Raw genomic sequence first — 24,334 nt, forward strand, 5'->3', positions numbered from 1 at the left:
TGGGGGTGAGAGAGCTTGAATATGGTCCTAAACATCAAATATATTAGGATGTGCCTTGAAAAAACGGGCACAAATGCTTTGGATATCACTTCCTAACAGCTTGAGACTTAAGTATCTTGAAATTTCAAATGATGACCCTAAAGTCCTAACTTTTCCAAGCCTCCAGAATCTGCAGCACCTTCTCCTCCCATGCACCCTTGACTAGACGGTTAAGAAAGTTTGACATATTTGTAGCACACTAAAAACCATATAATAAAATAAATTACACTGAACTATTGTTCCACAAATTTATTGAAGATCCCGCGTGAATACATTCGGCATAGAAATGTTAGTCTCTTGTTATGTTCCTGCTAAAGCTTCATTTCAAAGCACCGAATTCACAAATGGAAGTCCACCATTTTGGAGCGATTGAGCTATGGAAATGGTAATCTTGAATCTGAACCATAAGTGACTGAAGTCTTGTGTAAAACAGCAAAGGACACCATCCACACCAAGGAAGAATATTATTCTGAAAGCTGCTGCATAGGGTAGCCAATATCAAAATTTCACGATCTGTCCATTTACCACTGAAGTACTTTTAAACAGAAGGATTTTTTTGTGTGTCGAAGTCTTCAAGTGTGGCAATCTTTCCGTCCTCTAGTTTTTGCATCTGTGTGGTTTACTCCCAAGCAAGATGTACTTATCTCCAAGGCAATTTAGTCTTCAGCTTTGGCCTCCATCTCTTCAGCATCGTCGTCACCATCCACCTCGGCATTTTCCCGCTCCAGCCGCTCGAGTTGTCTTGCCAGTTCGGTCTCATCTGTGTCTGTGACCACCTTGGGCTGCAGGAGAGTGAAAATCAAGTTAGACAAGACATTCATTTTAACACCTCACATCCGAGTTTCTCCAAGCAACCAATGCATAGGCGTGCGTCTCTCTCTTATGAAAGCATTACTAAATGTCCATGTTCTATTCTTCAGTTTTGAACTGCATGCAGACACTTAAAGGGGCTTTTGTTTACTTTCTCCCAGTGCAGTCTCAGTCTCAATGGAGAGGTAATCTGCCACAGCCAGTTAACTGACTTCACACGAGTATATATAGCCTCAGGAAAATCCACCACTTGGCAAAGACTGCACCTGGAACATTCTGGGCGCGCTGTTGCCATCTGGTGGACACTTGAGTTATGACAAACTATTGGTCCCATTAAAGTCCACTTATACAAAGCACCACAGCCTAAAGTTAACCAGAAGCTGAGATATTTCGTTTCCACATCACAACAGCCTGAACCAGTTCTCTCCAATTTCCTTCTATATTACTCATGTAAAGCTTTACTTTTATTTCGCCCTGGTGTGGACAATTTGGAGTGCTAGGATGAAAAGAACTCAATATGCTTGCACCTTCGTGGCGGACCACCTTTTGCTCAGGTGGCACTCACGGACAGAGGAGGCTTGCGAGTGCTGTGGAATTGAGACAGCTCATATCCAGACTGCAGCCCAGATGTCCCTTCCCCTCCCAGTACAAATCCTAGCATCAAGATTCATGGTTTCGGAAGTATGTTAACTTCTAATAAGGTTTGATTTTAGTTCTCTAAAACACACCTTCTGACGAACATTTGGATCATCAGAAGTGAGGAGGCTTCACAGAGGAGCAGGAGAAAACTGGTTTAAGGACTGTGAAATGAGGTCGGTAAATTGGTAAAACAATAAAAGAGGTACAAAATGGATGCATTGTGAGAAGAACAATAGAGTTTTCTGCAGGTACAGGCAGGCAGGACGGATTTATTGGAGTCAGCATTTGTTGTATCTACATAATTACCACAAACTCAAAAAAAGTGAAGGCTGGAATTGTCCATCACTTTGGATCTTGATTTTCTCAGGTACTTCCCAGTCCAACTCCAACTCCGAATATTAGCTTGTCTGCCCATATTGTGAGCAGCATTGTTAGAAAATAGTCACATTTGCATTTAAATGCCCTATGGATTGGTTAATTCTATGAACATCTTCACAAGTATCTTCTTGATGCAATAATCTCAAGCACGGCCATTTGTTTGTTCCTCTATGGGGTCTTCCGCAAGTGAACGGAACAACATCTGTAGAAGCCCAGGGATATGTTAGCTCCACGAGTCTCCTTTTCTCTCCACCTCTGTGGCACAACATGACAAGAGAGTGCTCTGAAAACTTCACCAGGACTCCCTGTAGCTCTCTTGGTTAGAACCATTTAAGTAATGTGATGGCTGAAGTGTCTCTCGGTGCTACACACATTCATACTTTTATCATATTTTAGAATCAAATTTTTTCTTTAGAAATTTAGTATACTTTAATAAAAAAAAATGTTCATGGTCATGACTTTCTATATTCCTCCCCTTCTTATCAGCCTGGTAATCGGTTACATGTAAAGCTGCTCTCAAGGTCACTTGCAGTACTTTTCGGGTAATTCTGTCACCCTCGGAGGTAAAGCGAGTGAATGTGAGGTATAAATCGCGACTGTGCCATCACTGGCACGCCAATATTTCCTCCCCTGTGATGCTTTGGTTGTGATGCATACAAGTATCCTTCTATGCCTAGGAATGCCAGTTCCCTGTTGCACCTGGATTTGGGAAGCACATCTTTGGATGCACTTTTTTTCTGATGCTATGTTGTTTTCCCTCACCAGATGAAAGTGAAGATATTTTTCGGTACTACCCTTTGTGATTGGTTCTGGCATTTCTATGGTATATATTAGATATGGAAGCAGATTCCGTCCCGACAGGCCACACACAGTTGGTCAACCTAATCCCATTAACCTTGGATGTTGTCAACCTCATCTGCGGAGTTCACATTATTTTCAACGTCTACATTATCCCGTTCACCAGTATCACCCATGCCCAGGGAACCCACCCCATATCCTAGGCTGACGACACCTAGCTCATACTCTCCCTCTCTGAGAAGACACCAAACACAGACCAGTTTTTCCTCCTACAAGACCTAAGTTGCCAGATGAAGAAAACCAACTACCTCAAATCACCACACAGGGAAGAGCAAAGTAGTTATCTTCGGCAAAGACACACTGCTCTAGGACTCCACCTGGTGGCCTGCCGAACTTGGACTCACACCGCTCCAGTCAATCCATGCAAAGAACCTCGGAAGAGCAATCAACAAGCAAATCACCACGAACGGCCAAGTGAATGCAGTCTGTCTCCTGCTTCCACACACTCAAGATGCTCAAACACACCTTCAAGTGCCTCCCCACCAACACTTGCAGAACCATCACCAAATTTCCCTTGATGAGCAAGCTGAACTCGGGCAACGCACTCTTTGCTGGAATCAGTACACAACTGACAAGAAGAATCCAGTCCATACAAAACTCAGTGGCCAGGCTCACCTTTAACCTCCCATGCTCCATTCACATCACCCCGCACCTCAAAGAGCTCCACTGGACCCGAATCCACAAAGAGGCGCTACTCAAAATCCTCAGGCACACGTATAAAGTCTTAAGCACACTGGCCCCCACATACCTGAACCATAACAAACTTCCACAAATTTACCAGACACCTGTTCAGCTGCACTATATATATATATATATATATTCTACTCATTCTTCACAATTTTCACGTTATTATTGGGTGATCAACTTTGCAGATTTTCAGATAAGAACATTAAAATTTGTAATGCAGATAGTTTTTAGCCCTGAATAAGCTTATGAATATATATATTTATAGATATATTTACAGTGTATAATTTTACTATCTGGTTAATTCTTTACTTTGATTTGATTTACAATGATAATATTTTTACAGACATTGCGGTCTAGAAGAAAAAAAATATGAATTTTAATAGAGCACTGTTATTTGATGTGGTCGTTCCCCTTTTAAGTTTAATAGTGAATTTTCATAAAAACTGAAAGTAAGATTTTATTAATAAATTTGGGGAAATGATTTGATATTTAAACAATTATATCTAAATTATATGTAGCAATACTTAGGGGCGTGTACTGATCTTAGTACTAATATTATTATTATGATAATATTTGCAAAGAACTTTGTAGTGTGGTTTCTATTTGTTGCACGTCAATTGTCTTATTTCTATGTTTATGTCAAGAGGGTATTTAAAGGGTAATTTATTGGTGATATATATCACGTGACCAAGGCTGCTGTGTCAGTCGAAACGCGTTGTGTGTGGATTAAACTGATTTTTTCTTGTTCCTGAAACCTGAGTGTGCGAGCTTTATATTTTTTTCTTTGTTTAATTAATTACCGGCTCGCTCGTACCAGTTCTCGCACCACCCTTTTGGGCTGATTGAGATCTCATCTCGAGCATTTCGAATATATACTGTATATATATATATATGGAAAATGTCACTTACCCAGTGTACATCTGTTCGTGGCATGAGTCGCTGCAGATTCACATGCTGTGCACAGTCCGCCGTCTGGTGTTGGGCTCGGAGTGTTACAAGTTGTTTTTCTTCGAAGAAGTCTTTTCGAGTCACGAGACCGAGGGACTCCTCCCACTTCGATTCCATTGCGCATGGGCGTCGACTCCATCTTAGATTGTTTTCCCCGCAGAGGGTGAGGTAGGAGTTGTGTATGTTAGTAATAGTGCCCATGCAATGGAATGAATACGTATGTACATAATAAAGGTTAAAGTAATATATTTACAAATGTACAAATGTTCAAGATCTACTTCTAAACGACTACAGGCTCCCGGCGAGGCGGGTGGGCGCATGTGAATCTGCAGCGACTCATGCCACGAACAGATGTACACTGGGTAAGTGACATTTTCCGTTCGATGGCATGTGTAGCTGCAGATACACATGCTGTGCATAGACTAGTAAGCAGTTATCTCCCCAAAAGCGGTGGTTCAGCCTGTAGGAGTTGAAGTAGTTTGAAATAATGTTCTTAGTACAGCCTGACCTACTGTGGCTTGTTGTGCAGTTAACACATCTACACAGTAGTGCTTGGTAAATGTATGAGGCGTAGACCATGTTGCTGCCTTACATATTTCGTTCATTGGAATATTTCCTAGAAAGGCCATGGTAGCCCCTTTCTTTCTGGTTGAGTGTGCCTTTGGTGTAATAGGCAGCTCTCTCTTTGCTTTAAGATAGCAGGTTTGAATACACTTAACTATCCACCTAGCAATGCCTTGTTTTGAAATTGGATTTCCTGTATGAGGTTTTTGAAAGGCAATAAATAGTTGTTTTGTTTTTCTAATTAGTTTTGTTCTGTCAATGTAGTACATTAGTGCTCTTTTGATGTCTAATGTATGTAGTGCTCTTTCAGCTACAGAATCTGGTTGTGGGAAGAACACTGGGATTCTACTGTTTGATTTAAGTGGAACAGTGAGATAACCTTTGGTAAAAAATTAGGATTTGTTCTTAGAACTACTTTATTTTTATGTATCTGAATAAATAGTTCTTGTATGATAAATGCTTGAATCTCGCTCACTCTTCTTAGAGATGTGATTGCAATCAAAAATTCAACTTTCCACGTTAAGTATTGCATTTCACAAGAATGCATGGGCTCGAAAGGTGGACCCATGAGTCCTGTTAAGACAATGTTGAGGTTCCATGAAGGAACAAGTGGTGTTCTTGGTGGTATGAGTCTCTTTAAGCCTTCCATAAACGCTTTAATGACTGGTATTCTAAATAGTGAAGTTGAATGAGTAATTTGTAGGTAAGCTGATATTGCGAGGAGATGTATTTTTATGGAAGAGAAAGCTAGATTTGATTTTTGCAAATGTAGAAAATATCCTACTATATCTTTTGGAGATGCGTGTAATGGCTGAATTTGATTATTCTGGCAGTAATACACAAATCTTTTCCACTTGTTTGCGTAGCAGTGTCTAGTGGTAGGTTTCCTAGCTTGTTTTATGACCTCCATACATTCTTGTGTGAGGTGCAAGTGTCCGAATTCTAGGATTTCAGGAGCCAAATTGCTAGATTCAAAGATGCTGGATTTGGATGTCTGATCTGTTGTTTGTGTTGTGTTAACAGATCTGGTTTGTTGGGTAGTTTGACATGAGGTACTACTGACAGGTATAGTAGTGTCGTGTACCAAGGTTGCCTTGCCCATGTTGGTGCTATTAGTATGAGTTTGAGTTTGTTTTGACTCAACCTGTTTACTACATATGGAAGGAGAGGGGGGAAAAGCGTATGCAAAGATCCCTGACCAGTTCATCCATAGAGCATTGCCTTGGGATTGATCTTGTGGGTACCTGGATGCGAAGTTTTGGCATTTTGAGTTTTCCTTTGTTGCAAATAGATCTATTTGAGGTGTTCCCCAAATTTGAAAGTAATTGTTTAGTATTTGGGGGTGAATTTCCCATTCGTGGGTTTGTTGGTGATCTCGAGAGAGATTGTCTGCCAACTGGTTCTGAATCCCTGGAATAAATTGTGCTATTAGGCGAATGTGGTTGTGAATCGCCCAATGCCATATTTTCTGTGTTAGGAGGCACAACTGTGTCGAGTGTGTCCCTCCTTGTTTGTTTAGATAATACATTGTTGTCATGTTGTCTGTTTTGACAAGAATGTATTTTTGGGTTATTATGGGTTGAAATGCTTTCAGCGCTAGAAATACCGCTAACAGTTCTAAGTGATTTATGTGAAACTGTCTCTGATGTATGTCCCATTGTCCTTGGATGCTGTGTTGATTGAGGTGTGCTCCCCACCCTGTCATGGAAGCATCTGTTGTTATGACGTATTGTGGCACTGGGTCTTGGAAAGGCCGCCCTCGGTTTAAATTTGTACTGTTCCACCATAGAAGCAAGATGTATGTTTGGCGGTCTATCAACACCAGATCTAGAAGTTTACCCTGTGCTTGTGACCATTGTGATGCTAGGCACTGTTGTAAGGGCCGCATGTGCAATCTTGCATTTGGGACAATGGCTATGCATGAAGACATCATGCCTAGTAGTTTCATTACCATTCTGACTTGTATCTTTTGTGATGGATACATGGCCGGTATTACTTTGTGAAATGTTTGAACCCGTTGTGGACTTGGAGTGGCAATCCCTTTTGTTGTGTTGATTGTCGCTCCTAAGTATTGCTGCGTTTGACACGGCAAAAGGTGTGACTTCGTGTAGTTGATGGAGAAACCTAGCCTGTGAAGGGTTTGTATGACATATTTTGTGTACTGTGAACACTGTTTTAGCGTGTTGGTTTTGATTAACCAGTCGTCTAAGTACGGGAACACATGTATTTGCTGCCTTCTGATATGTGCAGCTACTACTGCCAGGCATTTTGTAAAAACTCTTGGCGCAGTTGTTATTCCGAATGGCAACACTTTGAATTGGTAATGTATTCCTTGGAATACAAACCTTAGGTATTTCCTGTGTGAAGGATGTATTGGTATATGGAAATACGCATCTTTTAGATCTAATGTTGTCATGTAGTCTTGCTGTTTGAGCAGTGGGATTACGTCTTGTAACGTGACCATGTGAAAATGGTCTGATTTTATGTAGGTATTTAGTGTTCTGAGATCTAGTATTGGTCTCAGAGTTTTGTCCTTTTTGGGTATTAGAAAGTACAGTGAGTAAACGCCTGTGTTTTTTTGTTGAATTGGTACTAATTCTATTGCGTCCTTTTGTAGCAATGCTTGAACTTCTAGTCCTAGAAGATCTATATGTTGTTTTGACATATTGTGTGTTTTCGGTGGGACGTTTGGAGGGAATTGGCGAAATTCTATGCAATAACCATGCTGGATAATTGCTAAGACCCAAGTGTCTGTTGTTATTTCCTCCCAAAGTTTGTAAAATTGGCTTAGTCTTCCCCCCCACAGGTGTTATGTGATGGGGGTGTGTGACTTGTGAGTCACTGCTTATTTGGAGGGGTTTTGGGGCCTTGGAATTTTCCTCGATTTTTTGGGAATTGGCCCCCTCTAAATTGCCCCCGAAAACCTCCCCTTTGATATTGACCCTGGTAGGTAGGCCTTGTTTGTGAGGTTGTGGTTTCTGTGGGTTGACCTCGAAACCCTCCCCTAAAAGGTGTTTTCTGAAATGTGCGCCCATGGCTTTGGCTGTATCGGTGTCCTTCTTGAGTTTTTCGATGGCAGTGTCTACCTCCGGCCCAAACAATTGCTGTTCATTAAACGGCATATTGAGCACAGCCTGCTGGATTTCTGGTTTGAACCCAGAAGTGCGCAGCCATGCGTGCCTTCGTATTGTGACTGCAGTGTTTATTGTCCTTGCAGCTGTATCTGCTGCATCCATGAAAGACCGTATCTGATTATTTGAGATACTTTGTCCCTCTTCCACCACCTGTTGCGCTCTTTTTTGGAACTCCTTGGGTAAGTGTTCGATGAAATGTTGCATTTCATCCCAATGAGCCCTGTCGTATCTTGCCAAAAGTGCTTGTGAATTGGCGATAAGCCACTGATTTGCTGCTTGTGCTGCAACCCTTTTTCCTTGTCTGGAGGTGGTGCGTCGCCTGAGGTATGAGAGTTGGCTCTCTTACGAGCTGCCCCCACAACTACTGAGTCTGGTGTTAGTTGTGTTGTAATATATATTGGATCAGTGGGCGGTGGCTTATATTTTTTCTCCACCCTTGGAGTTATGGCTCTGCCTTTAACTGGATCCTGGAATATTTGTTTTGAATGTCTTAGCATTCCTGGGAGCATGGGAAGGCTTTGATACTGGCTATGGGTGGAGGATAGGGTGTTAAAGAGAAAGTCATCCTCAATTGGTTCCGAATGTAAGGACACATTGTGAAACTCGGCTGCCCTTGCGACCACCTGTGTATAGGATGTACTGTCCTCAGGTGGTGACGGTTTTGTAGGATAAGAGTCTGGGCTATTGTCAGACACTGGAGCATCGTAGAGGTCCCATGCATCTGGATCATCCCGACTCATTGTGGTATGAGCTGGTGAGTGCATCAGTGGTGGAGTTGTTGCTGGTGATGCATGTATTGATGGTGGTGGAGACGGTGGTGGGGTTGTTTTCCTTGCCACCTTTGCCTGTGGTTGCTTGTCCTTTTGTTGAAAGGCAAGTTTCCTTTTTATTTTGATTGGGGGAAGAGTGGTTATCTTCCCTGTGTCCTCATGAATATGAAGCCTTCTTTGTGTGTAGTCAGGCTCTACAGATTGAAGCTCCTCTCCAAATCTATGTAATTGGAAGGTTAATCCTTGTTCCTCTGTATAGGAACTAGTTTTCGGCTCCGAGGCTGGCTGTTTCGGAACCGAAACCTTTTCGGAAGTCTTTCTAGGCTCCGAAGAAACCTTCTTTGTTTTCGGCGTGGTGTCTCGGTGCCGAAATTCTTCGGTGCCGAAGTTTCTCGGAGCCGCTGTCTCGGCTCAGAGGTTGCTGTGTGGCGGTATCTCGACCGGAGTCGGATGACTTCGACACCAGCATGCCCTTTTTCGGTGCCTTGGATGGGTCACCTATTTTTCGGGTTAAGCCATGGCCTGTTGGCGGTGGCGTCCCCTGGGATTTTGTAGACTTCTCGTGAGTCTTGCTTTTTGACGTCTTACTCACGGTTTTGGTTGTTTCTTCTTAATCCGACTCGCGGACGGAGAAAGCTTCTTCTTCCTCCTCGAAACGATCTTGACCTGTCGGCGTGGACGCCATTTGTAGTCTCCTGGCTCTTCGGTCTCTCAGCGTCTTCCTCGACCGAAACGCTCGACAGGCTTCACAAGTATCCTCCTTGTGCTCAGGGGACAAGCACAAGTTACAGACCAGATGGTGATCCGTATACGGATACTTGTGATGGCATTTTGGGCAGAAGCGGAATGGGGTCCGTTCCATGAGCCTTGAAGTCGCACGTGGCCGGGCCTGACCAGGCCCCGACGGGGGATCGAAAAAACCCCGAAGGGCCACCGGAGCTCTTCAAAATTCGGTGTCGATTTGTTCTAACTAACCCGATACCGAACGCAAACAATACCGACGTTTTTTTCCGAGATTCTAACTAACTTTCCGACCCGAAACACAGAGCGAAAAGGAACACGTCCGAACCCGATGGCGGAAAAAAAACAATCTAAGATGGAGTCGACGCCCATGCGCAATGGAATCGAAGTGGGAGGAGTCCCTCGGTCTCGTGACTCAAAAAGACTTCTTCGAAGAAAAACAACTTGTAACACTCCGAGCCCAACACCAGACGGCGGACTGTGCACAGCATGTGTTTCTGCAGCTACACATGCCATCGAACATATACATATATACACATACACACACACACACACATAAAAAGCACACTCCACATGCAGAACCGGATCCAGCAGTTGTGCCGTCTCGTACCCCGCTCCTAAAGCCTGGAATGACCTACCCCTGCACAGCTGTGTAAGCATACTGAAGACTTGGCTCTTCACCTATCCCTGACCTTGACTCAACCCATTCTGCGGCTGTGTGAGCATCCGGATAATCTCCCAGGAGAGTTGTGCACAAACCAATACATATAACAAATTCATGTTTATACTAGCACACTGATAAAACACAACATTTCTAATTCCGTCCAACCTACTCCTATATCACTTTGTGGAAAGGATAGTACATTCACCTTGTGATGGAGCATCGTTACCGGCAAGCCAGGCATACTAACTTAATCCTTTGCTTTCTTAGGAGTTAGAGGACCCCCTAGCGGGTTTTCAACTGCTTCACATGACGACACGTCGACAGTGCTTGATGAGAATTGTGTACCAGTCAAGAGGAACACATAAAATCTTATTTCCAGAAAGAAAATCAAGTGATTCCAATAGGTGATGTTCTATAACAATGAGTGAAGCCAAACACTAACCTCTAAAATGTTTTATTATAAAAAAAAAAATAGGCCCAACTGTGCTCGGGATCATTACTACACAAAGGGAAAAATCTATTGCTTACCTGGTAATGCTGTGTATTCCAAGAATGCAAAAAGTGGATTCTTAGTCCACAAATTTCAGGTTTTTGGAGGGACAGTGAAGGTGGTGAGGTGGCCAAATAAAGTCATTTTTTTTTCAAACCCATTATTTTAGTTTTAACACTCTACCCTTTGTGCATAATTCACTTAGGAGACAATATTCAGAAATGAAAATGTCACTTACCCAGTGTACATCTGTTCGTGGCATCAGTCGCAGTAGATTCGCATGTTCTGCAATAGCTCGCCATCTGGTGTTGGGCCGGAGTGTTACAAGTTGTTTTTCTTCGAAGAAGTCTTTCGAGTCACGGGACCGAGTGACTCCTCCTTTTGTGTCCATTGCGCATGGGCGTCGACTCCATCTTCGATTGTTTTTCCCCGCAGAGGGTGAGGTAGGAGTTGAATTGTAGTAATAGTGCCCATGCAATGGAGTGACTAAGTATGCACTTATTTAAGGTTGAGATGATACATATATAAATAATTGAAGGTAACTTCCAAACTGCTACAGGCTCCCGGGGAGGCGGGTGGGCACATGCGAATCTACTGCGACTGATGCCACGAACAGATGTACACTGGGTAAGTGACATTTTCAGTTCGATGGCATCTGTCGCTGTAGATACGCATGTTCTGCAATAGACTAGTAAGCAGTTATTTCCCCAAAAGCGGTGGATCAGCCTGTAGGAGTGGAAGTAGTCTGAAATAATGTCCTTAATACAGCTTGACCTACTGTGGCTTGTTGTGCGGATAACACGTCTACACAGTAGTGCTTGGTGAATGTGTGAGGCGTAGACCATGTGGCTGCCTTACATATTTCTTGCATTGGGATGTTTCCTAGAAAGGCCATGGTAGCACCTTTCTTTCTGGTTGAGTGTGCCTTTGGTGTAATGGGCAGCTGTCGTTTAGCTTTAAGGTAGCAGATTTGGATGCATTTAACTATCCATCTGGCTATACCTTGTTTTGAAATTGGGTTTCCTGCATGAGGTTTTTGAAATGCAATAAAGAGTTGTTTAGTCTTTCTGATGTTCTTTGTTCTGTCAATGTAATACATTAATGCTCTTTTGACATCTAATGTATGTAGTGCCCTTTCGGCTACGGTATCTGGCTGTGGAAAGAACACCGGAAGTTCCACTGTTTGATTTAGATGGAACGGTGAAATAACCTTTGGCAAAAATTTAGGATTGGTCCTTAGGACGACTTTATTTTTGTGTAGTTGTATAAAAGGTTCCTGTATAGTAAACGCCTGAATCTCGCTTACTCTTCTCAGGGAAGTAATGGCGATGAGAAATGCCACCTTCCAGGTTAGGAACTGTATGTCGCAGGAGTGCATGGGTTCAAATGGTGGACCCATAAGTCTAGTTAGGACAACATTTAGGTTCCATGAAGGAACAGGTAGTGTTCTTGGTGGTATAATTCTCCTAAGGCCCTCCATGAATGCTTTAATGACTGGTATTTTATATAGGGAAGTTGAATAGGTAGTCTGCAGGTATGCAGATATTGCTGCAAGGTGAATCTTAATGGAAGAGAAAGCTAGGTTAGATTTTTGTAAGTGAAGCAAGTAACCCACTACATGTTCTGGAGTTGTGTGTAATGGTTGTATTTGATTAATATGGCAGTAGCAAACAAACCTCTTCCATTTACTTGCATAGCAGTGCCTGGTGGATGGCCTTCTTGCTTGTTTTATGACTTCCATACATTCTTGGGTAAGTTGTAAGTGCCCGAATTCTAGGATTTCAGGAGCCAGATTGCTAGATTCAGCGATGCTGGATCTGGGTGTCTGATCTTTTGGTTGTGCTGTGTCAACAGATCTGGCCTGTTGGGCAATTTGATGCAGGGTACCACTGATAGGTCTAGCAGCGTTGTGTACCAGGGTTGCCTTGCCCAAGTTGGTGCTATCAATATGAGTTTGAGTTTGCTTTGACTGAGTTTGTTTACCAGGTAAGGAAGGAGAGGGAGAGGAGGAAAAGCGTAAGCAAATATCCCTGACCAGTTCATCCATAGGGCATTGCCTTGGGATTGTTTGTGTGGGTGTCTGGATGCGAAGTTTTGGCATTTTGCGTTCTCCCTTGTCGCAAACAAGTCTATCTGAGGTGTTCCCCAGAGTTTGAAATAAGTGTTCAGTATTTGGGGGTGAATTTCCCATTCGTGGACCTGTTGGTGATCTCGAGAGAGATTGTCTGCGAGTTGATTTTGTATCCCTGGTATAAACTGTGCAATTAGGCGAATTTGGTTGTGAATTGCCCAATGCCAAATTTTTTGTGCTAACAGGCTTAACTGCGTGGAGTGCGTCCCTCCCTGCTTGTTTAGATAATACATTGTTGTCATGTTGTCTGTTTTGACGAGAATGTATTTGTGAACTATTATTGGTTGGAAAGCTTTTAGTGCTTGAAAAACTGCAAGAAGTTCTAGGTGATTGATATGCAGTTTTGTTTGATGTACGTTCCATTGTCCTTGTATGCTGTGTTGATCGAGGTGTGCTCCCCACCCTGTCATGGAAGCATCTGTTGTTATTACGTATTGTGGCACTGGGTCTTGGAAAGGCCGCCCCTTGTTTAAATTTATGTTGTTCCACCACAGAAGCGAGAGGTAAGTTTGGCGGTCTATTAACACCAGATCTAGAAGGTGACCCTGTGCTTGAGACCACTGTGATGCTAGGCATTGTTGTAAGGGCCTCATGTGCAGTCTTGCGTTTGGGACAATGGCTATGCATGATGACATCATGCCTAGGAGTTGTAATACCATCTTTGCTTGTATTTTTTGTGTTGGATACATGCGTTGTATGATGGTGTTGAAATTTTGAATTCTTTGTGGACTTGGAGTGGCTACTCCTTTTGATGTGTTTATTATGGCTCCCAGGTATTGTTGTACCTTGCGTGGCAGAATTTTTGATTTTGTGAAATTGACGGTGAACCCTAGTTTGAAGAGGGTTTGTATGATATGATTTGTGTGATTTGAGCACTCTATTAACGAATGGGCCTTGATTAGCCAGTCGTCTAGATATGGGAACACATGTATTTGCTGCCTTCTGATGTGTGCAGCGACTACCGCTAGACATTTGGTAAAGACTCTTGGTGCGGTTGTTAATCCGAAAGGCAGTACCTTGAATTGGTAATGTATTCCTTTGAATACAAACCTTAGGTATTTCCTGTGCGATGGGTGTATTGGTATATGGAAATAAGCATCCTTGAGGTCTAAAGTTGCCATGTAGTCGTGCAGCTTTAACAATGGCAATACTTCTTGTAGTGTGACCATGTGGAAGTGGTCTGATTTGATGAAAGTGTTGACTACTCTGAGGTCTAGGATTGGTCTCAGTGTTTTGTCCTTCTTTGGTATCAGAAAGTACAGTGAGTAAACTCCTGTGTTTATTTGTGTGTTTGGCACTAATTCGATTGCATTCTTTTGCAATAGTGCCTGCACTTCTATCTCTAGGAGATTGGAATGGTGTGTTGTTAAATTTTGTGCTTTTGGTGGTATGTTTGGAGGGAACTGTAGAAATTCTATGCAGTAACCATGTTGGATAATTGCTAGAACCCAAGTGTCTGTAGTGATTTTTTCCCATGCTGTGTAATAATGACCTATTCGTCCCCCCACTGGTGTTGTGTGGAGGGGGTGAGTGACATGTGAGTCACTGTTTAGTAGTAGGGGTTTTGGGGCTTTGGAATCTTCCTCTATTTCTAGGGAATTGCCCTCCTCTATATTGTCCCCGAAAACCTCCTCTATACTGTCCTTGGTAACTGGACGGTGTGGCTTGTGAGGTGCTGGCTTGTGTGCTTTGACCCCGAAACCCCCCTCGAAAGGGCGTTTTACGGAATGAGCTGTAATTCCCTCTGCTCTGCGGGGAGTAGAGTGCGCCCATGGCTTTGGCAGTGTCCGTATCTTTTTTGAGTTTCTCAATCGCTGTGTCCACTTCTGGACCGAACAGTTCTTTTTCATTAAAAGGCATATTGAGAACTGCTTGTTGAATCTCTGGTTTAAATCCAGACGTTCGGAGCCATAAATGCCTTCTGATAGTTACAGATGTATTAATTGTCCGTGCAGCTGTATCTGCAGCGTCCATGGAGGAGCGGATCTGGTTGTTGGAGATGGCCTGTCCCTCCTCAACCACTTGTTTTGCCCTATTTTGGAAGTCTTTGGGCAGATGTTCAATGAGATGTTGCATCTCGTCCCAGTGGGCTCTGTCATAGCGCGCAAGTAGTGCCTGGGAGTTCGCGATGCGCCACTGGTTTGCAGCTTGTGCTGCGACTCGTTTACCAGCTGCATCAAACTTGCGGCTTTCTTTATCTGGGGGTGGTGCATCTCCAGATGTGTGAGAGTTGGCCCTTTTCCTAGCTGCTCCTACAACAACAGAGTCTGGTGGCAGCTGTGTTGTGATGAAAGCCGGGTCCGTAGGAGGCGGCTTATACTTTTTTTCCACCCTTGGTGTGATTGCCCTACTTTTGACCGGGTCCTTAAATATGTCTTTTGCGTGCCGGAGCATACCAGGGAGCATAGGCAGGCTTTGGTAGGAGCTGTGGGTGGAGGAGAGTGTGTTGAACAAGAAATCATCCTCGACCTGTTCTGAGTGGAGGCTTACGTTGTGAAATTGTGCTGCTCTAGCCACCACCTGAGAGTACGCGGTGCTGTCTTCTGGTGGAGATGGTTTTGTAGGGTATGCCTCTGGGCTGTTATCTGACACTGGGGCGTCGTATAGGTCCCATGCGTCCTGGTCTTGGTCACCCTGGCTCATGGTGGTGTGAGCTGGGGAGTGTGATGGCGTTTGTGCTGGTGAAACGTTAATCACGGGCGGAGGAGAGGGTGGTGGTGTAACTCTTTTCACCACTTTTGGTTGTGGTGCTTGTTCCGTCTGGAACTCCAACCTTCTCTTTCTCCTAATGGGGGGAAGGGTGCTTATTTTTCCTGTCCCCTGCTGAATGAAGATACGCTTTTGCGTATGGTCCGCATCAGTTGCTTGTAGCTCTTCCTCAAACCTATGCTTCTGCATTTGGGAGGTTAGCGAGTGCTCTTCTGTATAAGAGCCTGAAGCTGGGTCGCTTGCAGTTTGTTTCGGCGTGGAAACTTTGTCTGCGTGTTTTTTCGGCTCCGAGGTGACTTTTTTTCTTTTCGGGGCCGAAACCTCTTGGCGTCGATCTGTTTCGGTGCCGCTGTCTCGGCGTCGAGCCGTGTCCACACCGGCATCTCGGTGTCGAGGCTTGTCTCCAGCACTTTCTCGGTCCCGAGAAGGCTGCGTGCCGGTGTCTCGACCGGAGTCGGACGATCTCGGCACCGTTTGGGCCTTTTTCGGTGCCGACGGTCGGTCACCGATTTTATGGGTTGAGCCATGGCCTGGTGGCAGTGGCGTCCCTTGGGCCTTGTAAATGTTTCTTTGTGTGGTTTTCGACGTCTTACTCACGGTTTGTGTATCGTCGAATCCTTCGGAGTCTGAGTCTTGGATCGAGAAGGTACCTTCCTCTTCCTGTTCCTCGAACTCCCGTCGGGCTGTCGGTGCGGACGCCATTTGAAGTCTTCTGGCTCGACGGTCTCGGAGTGTTTTTCGGGACCGGAACGCACGACAGGCCTCGCAGGTGTCTTCGCTGTGCTCAGGTGACAGGCACAGGTTGCAGACCAAGTGTTGGTCTGTGTAGGGGTATTTATTGTGGCATTTGGGGCAGAAACGGAAAGGGGTCCGTTCCATCGGCGTTCCTCAGCACGCGGTCGGGCCGACCAGGCCCCGACGGAGGATCGAAAAACTACCCCGAAGGGCACCGGAGCTCTTCGATCTTCGATGCGGTGTTGAATGTAAGTACGCCGATCCCGAACGCAACAATACCGACGAAAATCTTCCGAAATTAACTATTTTTTCTGTTCCGAAACTCGGAGCGACAGGAACACGTCCGAACCCGATGGCGGAAAAAAAACAATCGAAGATGGAGTCGACGCCCATGCGCAATGGACACAAAAGGAGGAGTCACTCGGTCCCGTGACTCGAAAGACTTCTTCGAAGAAAAACAACTTGTAACACTCCGGCCCAACACCAGATGGCGAGCTATTGCAGAACATGCGTATCTACAGCGACAGATGCCATCGAACACATGTTATCTACTCAAATTACTTCCATAATCCTGCACGTAAGGATATGTATTTTAATGTTAATGTTTAACAAAGACAGACAACGTCAGAAAATCATCATAGAAAAAAACTGAGAGAAGTTTATGTCGTAAGCGCTAGCCATTTAATTCCCATATAAAGATGGGCAATGAAGAGCCTTGGGTCCACACTCAACAAAGATAAGTTGCAGGAAGCCGTCTCTTTGCATGGTATACCTCATTCTGGTATAACATATAAACAGCCCAGGGGTTCCCCTTACCAGTGGACAGGGGCTTGCTCTAGCAATCACAAGGTTCTCTTCTTGTGGGTAGTGTGGTCGAGCAGCATTAGGCTTATCAGAGAGGAGTATTAGACATCTTCCAATACACACCCACAGTCAATAAACGAGACAACTGTAAGAAGATCCATACCAATTTACTAAAATAACAAGTATATTTATATATATTTAGGCACCAGAATCAAAACGATCAAGTATGTACATCTTGCAAGGAAAATACTTTCAGGTTTCATAAGTTGACGGTGTACTTTTTAGAAGCAGTGTAGGAAGCTAGGTCCTGGTTGCAGTAATGCCATGCACCCCCCCCCCCCACCCCACCCCGCTCTCCCCCCTCCACCAATGTTTTGATGCAGCTTTGAGTGAAGTTCACTGGCTTCCAGCTAACTAGGTCTCCAGTGCCAGTGTTCCTTCCCCAAAACAGGACACCCAGTGACCAGGCCCTGTAGCACCTGTAAGGTGCCCTCTGGGTGCATGTATTATTAAATTCGTCCCTGGAATCAGTGAGGGTTTATTAATATGTGATGTTTGATACCAAACATCCCTATTTTTAGTGAAGCCGTCATGTAGCTTCAGAACTGGTAATGACCAGTGGCCAGCACATGTACCTAAAATGGCTTCCCTGTTAAAACACTATGGGGGTCATTACAACCTGTTTTGGCGATTGCACCGCCAACAGGCTGGGGGTGCAATCCTGGGTATTTTGACCGCGGCGGAAGGGCCGCAGTTGCACCGCCACATTTGCACCGGCGGTGATAATCCACCTGGGCAGCGCTGCTTGCAGCACTGCCCAGAGGATTACGAGTACCCGACCGCCAGCCTTTTCCTGGCAGCTTGAACCGCCAGGAAAAGGCTGGCGGTACGGGGAGTGCGGGGCCCCTGCACTGCCCATGCCAGTGGCATGGGTAATGCAGGGGCCCCCTGACAGGGCCTCATGCAGCTTTTCACTATCTGCTATGCAGACAGTGAAAAGCGCGACGGGTTCAACTGCACCCGTCGCACGGCTGCAACACCGCCGGCTCCATTTGGAGCCGGCTCCTGTGTTGCGCCCGAGATCCCCGCCGGCCCAACGGGGATCTCATAATGGCCGCGGCGGGAGTGCAGCTGCATTGGCGGCCGCCCGGCGGTCAGATCTTGGCGGGCAGCTTCATAATGAGGGCCTATGTCTGCTAATCCACAAAGACATAGCAGGAGCATATATGCGCATGCTTAAACCTGTGGATGGCCTAAAGTGTCAATTTCGAAAAAAGGAACATTAATGCCAGTTTTAACTACCTTGCTGTTGGGGCTTTTCTCACCCATGTGCTGAACTTTTTTAAAAGTTAATTAACTTTTTTTTTTTTTTTTTTTTTACATATTTGGGTCACTTTCTACTTAAGAATTCCTAACTTTTTTTTCCCACAGAAGAGTAGATTTGCATCCTTTACAACCCCCACCTCAAAAGTCTGTGCAATAAAGTTCATTTATGTTCCTAAAAATGGAAACAACAAAAACCATCTTCCCAACTTTCAGGGACAAGCAGAGTGGCTAAAAGTCATTTTTAAGCAAGATTTTTTGTATTTTTAAGTGGTGGTAGATTTTATCAATTGTTTGTTGCTTTCATCTGCTTAAACATCGTGGTCGTTAACAGTTGTGGGGAACCCATAGGTAAACTCTGAAATCTATGCATTTCTGAAACTTAAAACTCTGAAACCAGCAAAGAATTATTCATGTAGATTGGGCATGGCTTTCCTAACTAACCTAATAGTTGAAATAATAAAAAAATTAAAAAATGAAAACTAGCGGGGAAAAAAATAGCAACTGGAAACAACGTTTTATAAATGTAATTTTTAGTTGCAGTAGCAGATTTACAAAGATAATAAACCATTACGTCCATCAGACCATTCTGGTTGTAAGGATAACAGTGTGGGTTGTTCAAACACATGACACCAAGAGCCAACAACTGAGCTGCAGCTGATTATATTTCATTGTGTACTGACCATTCAGCAATTCATATGTGAAATCTAATTAACATAAAGAAAGGATGCAGGACACTTATGCATTTATTTTTTATGTGCCCAGGATACCAACTTTAGGAACAGTGCACAACTCTGAATCTGGGGTTGCCCATGCTCTCATGATTCTGAGGGCATTTTGCAAAATGTGTTCTTTCTCGCACATGGCTTACATTTAGGTGCCAAAAAAGAAGAGAAATTCAGTTGATAACAAATGGTCTATTATTGTGTATTCCCACAGTTCCCCCAATAGAAGTGGTACCTCAGTTATGTGGCTGGGCCTATCGCCTGCAACAGAAAAAGCCCCAAAATGCAATGTCAAGACATCAGAAAAGTTGCCTTGCAGATTGACCCATTTTGGCTATGTGTGTAGCTGCGGTATTTGGGACCGGAAGCTACACAGGGAAATCCAATAAACCAAGTAATTTCTGAAAACTAGACAAGCATGAGTTCCCAGGGTGGTGTGACATTTAAGGATCTCACAGCAGTTGCTTACCCAGAATGGCATGGATATTTTAGCTACAACAACATTCTCCTCAGACTTCTGTGATAGCAGATCTGGGATTTGTGGGGACCCACAAAATTCCTACCACCCAGCGTTTGTACACTTCTCCCAATAATAACTGTACCCCACGTGTGTGTGGCTGGGCTTAGCACTCGTGACTCAACAGGCCCCTAAAACATGGAAACGTGAAAGTTTCGCCAGGAATATTGACCTATTTTGGAGATGTGGGCAGCTGCAGCATTTGGTCCTGGGCCATGAAACCACTAGGAAAAAAAACAACGTAACCCATACATTTCAGAAAACCAGGCACTAATGGGAGTCCAGGGCAGTGAGACGTGTGTGGATCACATAATGTTTTCTTATCCAGAATGTCCAGAAAACCTCACACTTTGGCTAAAATCGAACATCTTCCTTACTGGGAATATGTGGGGATCCACTCAATCCCTACCACACAGCGTTCCCACACTATTTCTAATAAAGAAAAGTGTACCCAACTTGCGTGGCTGGATGTGTAGCCTGTAACAGGTACCTCTCCCGCACAGATCAGAGCTGGGTAGGTACGCTACCGAGCAGCAATCAAACTAAAAGCAGATGGCTCACTGCGTGATATCATCCAAATAGAAAAATAAAATAAAAACATGCGCCCAGAGTTTTGTTTTTTAAAGCACAAGAAGGATTTCTGCTTTAATGTGGTGAACAAACCGTCCACATCCACTGCATTATGACAAGAACGGTTTGTCAGTAAAGCAGGATTTTGTTAACCACTTTAATCCGGTGGACAAGGATGACAGGATGTGCCTTTCTTTGATGATGTCCTATTCTCAAGAGCCATTTGCATGCAGCCTTCAGACAGGGGCAATAACAAGTGCAAAAAGACTGAAGAGAGAACTGTTGGTCAACTGATGCTAATAGCACTGCTTTTCTCTTGAAGTGGTGGAGGTCTGATAGTGTGGACAATTCTGATCATGGCATTCAAAGTGGAGAAAAAACAAAAAAGTTAAGGCAATCTGTTGTGGCCTCTTGCTATCTTATGCATTCTCCCCACTAACTTAATGTTCCCTGCTGCTCAGCCAGTGAGTGAGGTCATTGTATGGTTGGAATGTTGACAGTGTTTGTGCTTGGATGAGTGAACAGTTAGAGTGAAAAGGGCTGAGCGGCAGGATGCTGCTCCTGGAGGGGCTTTACCTGTAACCTACAACAAAGCTAATAAGCCTACTTCTTTTATAACCTACGAGTAACCATCACTGATTACAACACAATGCATTCTTTTATTTGTCTAGCAGCAAATTTTGAAGTGGCACGCTTGCATCTGATAGGCTACAGATTGTGAAGTCAGTACAATGTTGCTGATACATTTTTGTTCCAGGAGAAATTGCTTCCTGTGGATACAGGGACCCCTTCCATACACCCAGCTACTGAAAGTATCAGTCAACATTAGCTTTGTAGAAGTGAAAAGTAGATGTCAATTTGCAAGAAAAACACATTTCGAATAAAGATGCTGGTGTTTCTAGAATCACGTCCTTTATAAGGAAAATTTTACTTACCTTGTAAGCGTCTGCTCATGGCATGTAGCAGTACTGTAGATTTACATGCTGTGCATACTCCATATTCAGTGTTGGGCCTGGATCTATGCAAGTTGTTTTTGTTCAAAGAAGTCTTCGAGTCACAATAGTGTGACTCCAACTCTTGTTGAAAATGCGCATGGCCATCAGCTCCACTGTTAAATTGTTTTCCACATGGCAGAAGAGGATGAAGCTGAAGCAAAGCGATACAGGAGAGAGAGAGACAGATGACCATGCAAGAGAAATAAGGATAGCCAGAGGCTTCCGGGGAGCAGGATGGGCACCTGTGAATCTACAGAATTGCATGCCACGAACAGATGCTTAAAGGTATGTAACATTTTCTGGCTGAAGTAGGTGTGGTTGTAGATATACATGCTGTTATAAGACTGTAAGCAGTCCCTACTATAAATGGTGGCTAGCCTGTGGGTGTTGCAGAAGATTGAAAAAGTGTACGGAGTGCAGCTTAACCAAAGCTGGCTTGTTAGCGTGCTAGTATGTCCACACAATAGCGTTTAGAGAAAGTGTGCAGTGTACACCAAGTAGCTGCATTTTAAATGTCAGCTGTGGGGATGTTCCCCAGGAAAGCCATAGAAGCCCCTTATTTGCAGGTAGAGTGGGCCTTGGAGAAACAGGAAAAGCTCTTGTAGCTTTTGTAGAACATGTTCCTACCACCATTCCTACATTTAAACATTGATCCGGCTATGCCTGACTTTGATAAAGCTTTCCCTTTATGTGGTTTGGAAAAGCAACAAAGCGTTGAGCCAGAAGGGTGTCCTATCCACATAATACATTAGGGCTCACTTAACATTTAAGACATTAAGGACCCATTCTGCAACTGAGTCAGGCTGAGGAAAGAAAACAGGGAGGAGTTCTATAGAATTTCAGCTTAATCATTCTATAGAACTCCTCCCTGTTTTCAGATCCACAAACGGAAGGAGAGGTGGAAAAACATAGGGTAATATCCATGACCAGTTGATCTATAGTAAATTGCCCACGGGCTGTGGGTGAGGGTATCCAGAGATGAAGTTTGGGCAGTTTGCATTTTCTGCCATGGGGAAGAAGTACATGACTGGAACATCCTTCCCGCCCCATACCTCCCCTCAAGCTGGAAGTACGAGAATAGGACTTGTGGGTGGAGTTCCTACTTGTGAGCTTGTTGCTGCATCCTGCTGAGGAGGTCTGCTAGTCCACCCCCGGAAGCTATTGCACCAGCAGATGGATACTGTGGTGGAGAGCCCACATCCAATGGTCTCGGCTAGCTGAAAAAGGTGGGGAGAGCAAGTGCCTCCCTGTTTCTGTAGGTAATACATGGCTGTAAAGTTGTCCATCCGGATGAGGACTAGCTTGCCCACAATATGGGGGGAAAAAAAAAAGACTTTCAGTACTAGACGGAAGGCTACAAATTCAAGATAGTTGATGTGGAAACCCCGGTGATTGGGTTCCAACTTGTCTTGAACAGTCAGGTTCTGTAGATGTGCGCCCCACACTGGGTATGAAGAGGCCACCCTTGCAAGAAATTGTCAGTGTTCCACCACTGAAGAGAGTTCAGTGTGGCAGCTTATAAACACAGGATGGTTCCAATGACCCTCGGCCTGAGACCATTGATACAGTAAGCATTGTCGTAACAGGCACATGTGTAACCTGGCGTGGGAGAAGCCATCATTCGAAGGAGGCGCATGACCATCCTGACTGTTACCGGTTAAGCTGGCTGAAAAAAAGTGAGCAACGCATTGAAGGATTGGACCCTTGAGGGGCTGATGGCCTTGATACCTTCTGCATTGAGTAATACCCCTAAATATGGTTGGACCTGAAGGGGTTGAAGTGAGACTTTACAGCATTGATTGTAAACCCCCAAATCGTGCAAAAAGTTAATTGTGGCCTGTATGCGCGTGCATCACTGCTGCTGCGTTACCCCTGCTGCTGTATGTCCAGCTTGTAGCCGGAGACAAGGAGTAAAGCAAGTCTTTGTAGGAGCCTGCTGAAATGGATGCCGCGCGCAGTAGTGGCAGCAGCAGCATCAAGAGTACATCTGATCGTAGTGTTAGACATGTGCTTCTCTTCAGAGTCTAGCTCATGCCCTCCTTCACGATACTGAGCTGGGAGATGTTGCACAAGCTCCTCCATCTCATCCCAGTGGGCCCAGTTGTATTGGGACAGGCCGATGGAGGTGGCAAAGCACCACTGGTTGGCCAAAGGCACCGCAGCACATTTACCAGCTGCGTCGATGTGTTTGCTTTCTTTGTCCTGTGGTGGCATGTCGCCAGTACCATGTGTGCTGGCTCCTTTGCGAGCTGTAATGACCACCAAAAAGTCTGGAGGGAGTCGACCCTGGATGTAGAGTGGGACAGAAGGGAAGGTCTTGTATTTTTTGTCTACTTCAGGGGTGACAATACAAGCTTTAGCCAGCTCCCTAAAGATGCCAAGGGCCGATTTAAGCATGTCTTTGAGCATCAGGAGGTACTGCATGGAGCGTTGTGAGCATGATAAGGTTTCTAGCAGAAAATCCTCCTTGATGGCATCCCTAAGTATGCCTAGTATATGAAATGAGGCGGCCCTACCAAGGACTGCATGGTAGCAAGGAGTACCCTCTGGAGATAAGGGGTGGGGTAGAGATAAGGGCCCGTGTCCCTTGGAGAGTCGAAGTCATAAAAATCAAAGGATTCATCCCATGGGGCTAGTAATAAGGATCCCCTGTCTGTTGATCCCTAAAGTGTGAGTGTAGTGACCTCAGTGGTGTGTAAAGAAGTGGGTGATCAGGGAGAGAAGGTGAGTTGTGAGGCCAGGGAGGAGTTAGGGAGGATACAGTTGGCTGAAGAAGAGGGCTGGTAGCCTTGTCATGTCTTTTCCTCTGCTTGGGTGGCGGTGGAAGTTCTAGAGCCTCCTGGCTGGGCAAGGATCTGTTCCATGTGGGTGTGGATCATGTCATGCTGTTGGCGGAGATAGAGTTTGTTCTGCAGCTTCTGGAGGACAGGTTCCATGGAACAGATGGACCATGTCGCTTTAGGTACTGGGGCATGGGTTGTCGGTGCAGTACGGGGTTTAAAAACTGAAGACTTCAGCTCTGAAGGGTGTTTTAGTGGCATAGTGGAGGCAATCGGTACAGAGTGCATTGGCTTCAGAATCTTCTTTGATGCTGATCCGTGTC

The 24,334-nt window shown here is 44.6% G+C and overlaps 1 protein-coding gene across 1 annotated transcript in view; it reads right to left on the reverse strand.

The window, feature by feature from the left end:
• Positions 1–273: 273 nt before the first annotated feature.
• EIF2S1 (eukaryotic translation initiation factor 2 subunit alpha) overlaps positions 274–24,334 on the reverse strand; it is a 102,111-nt gene continuing 78,050 nt past the window's right edge. Inside the window, exon 8 of the mRNA XM_069208877.1 lies at positions 274–821. Coding sequence (XP_069064978.1) covers positions 696–821 — 126 coding nt within the window. The 3' untranslated portion in view covers positions 274–695. The remainder of the gene's footprint in view (positions 822–24,334) is intronic.

The sequence above is a fragment of the Pleurodeles waltl genome, chromosome 9 (assembly GCF_031143425.1).
Source record: "Pleurodeles waltl isolate 20211129_DDA chromosome 9, aPleWal1.hap1.20221129, whole genome shotgun sequence".
In the NCBI taxonomy this organism is placed as follows: domain Eukaryota; kingdom Metazoa; phylum Chordata; class Amphibia; order Caudata; family Salamandridae; genus Pleurodeles; species Pleurodeles waltl.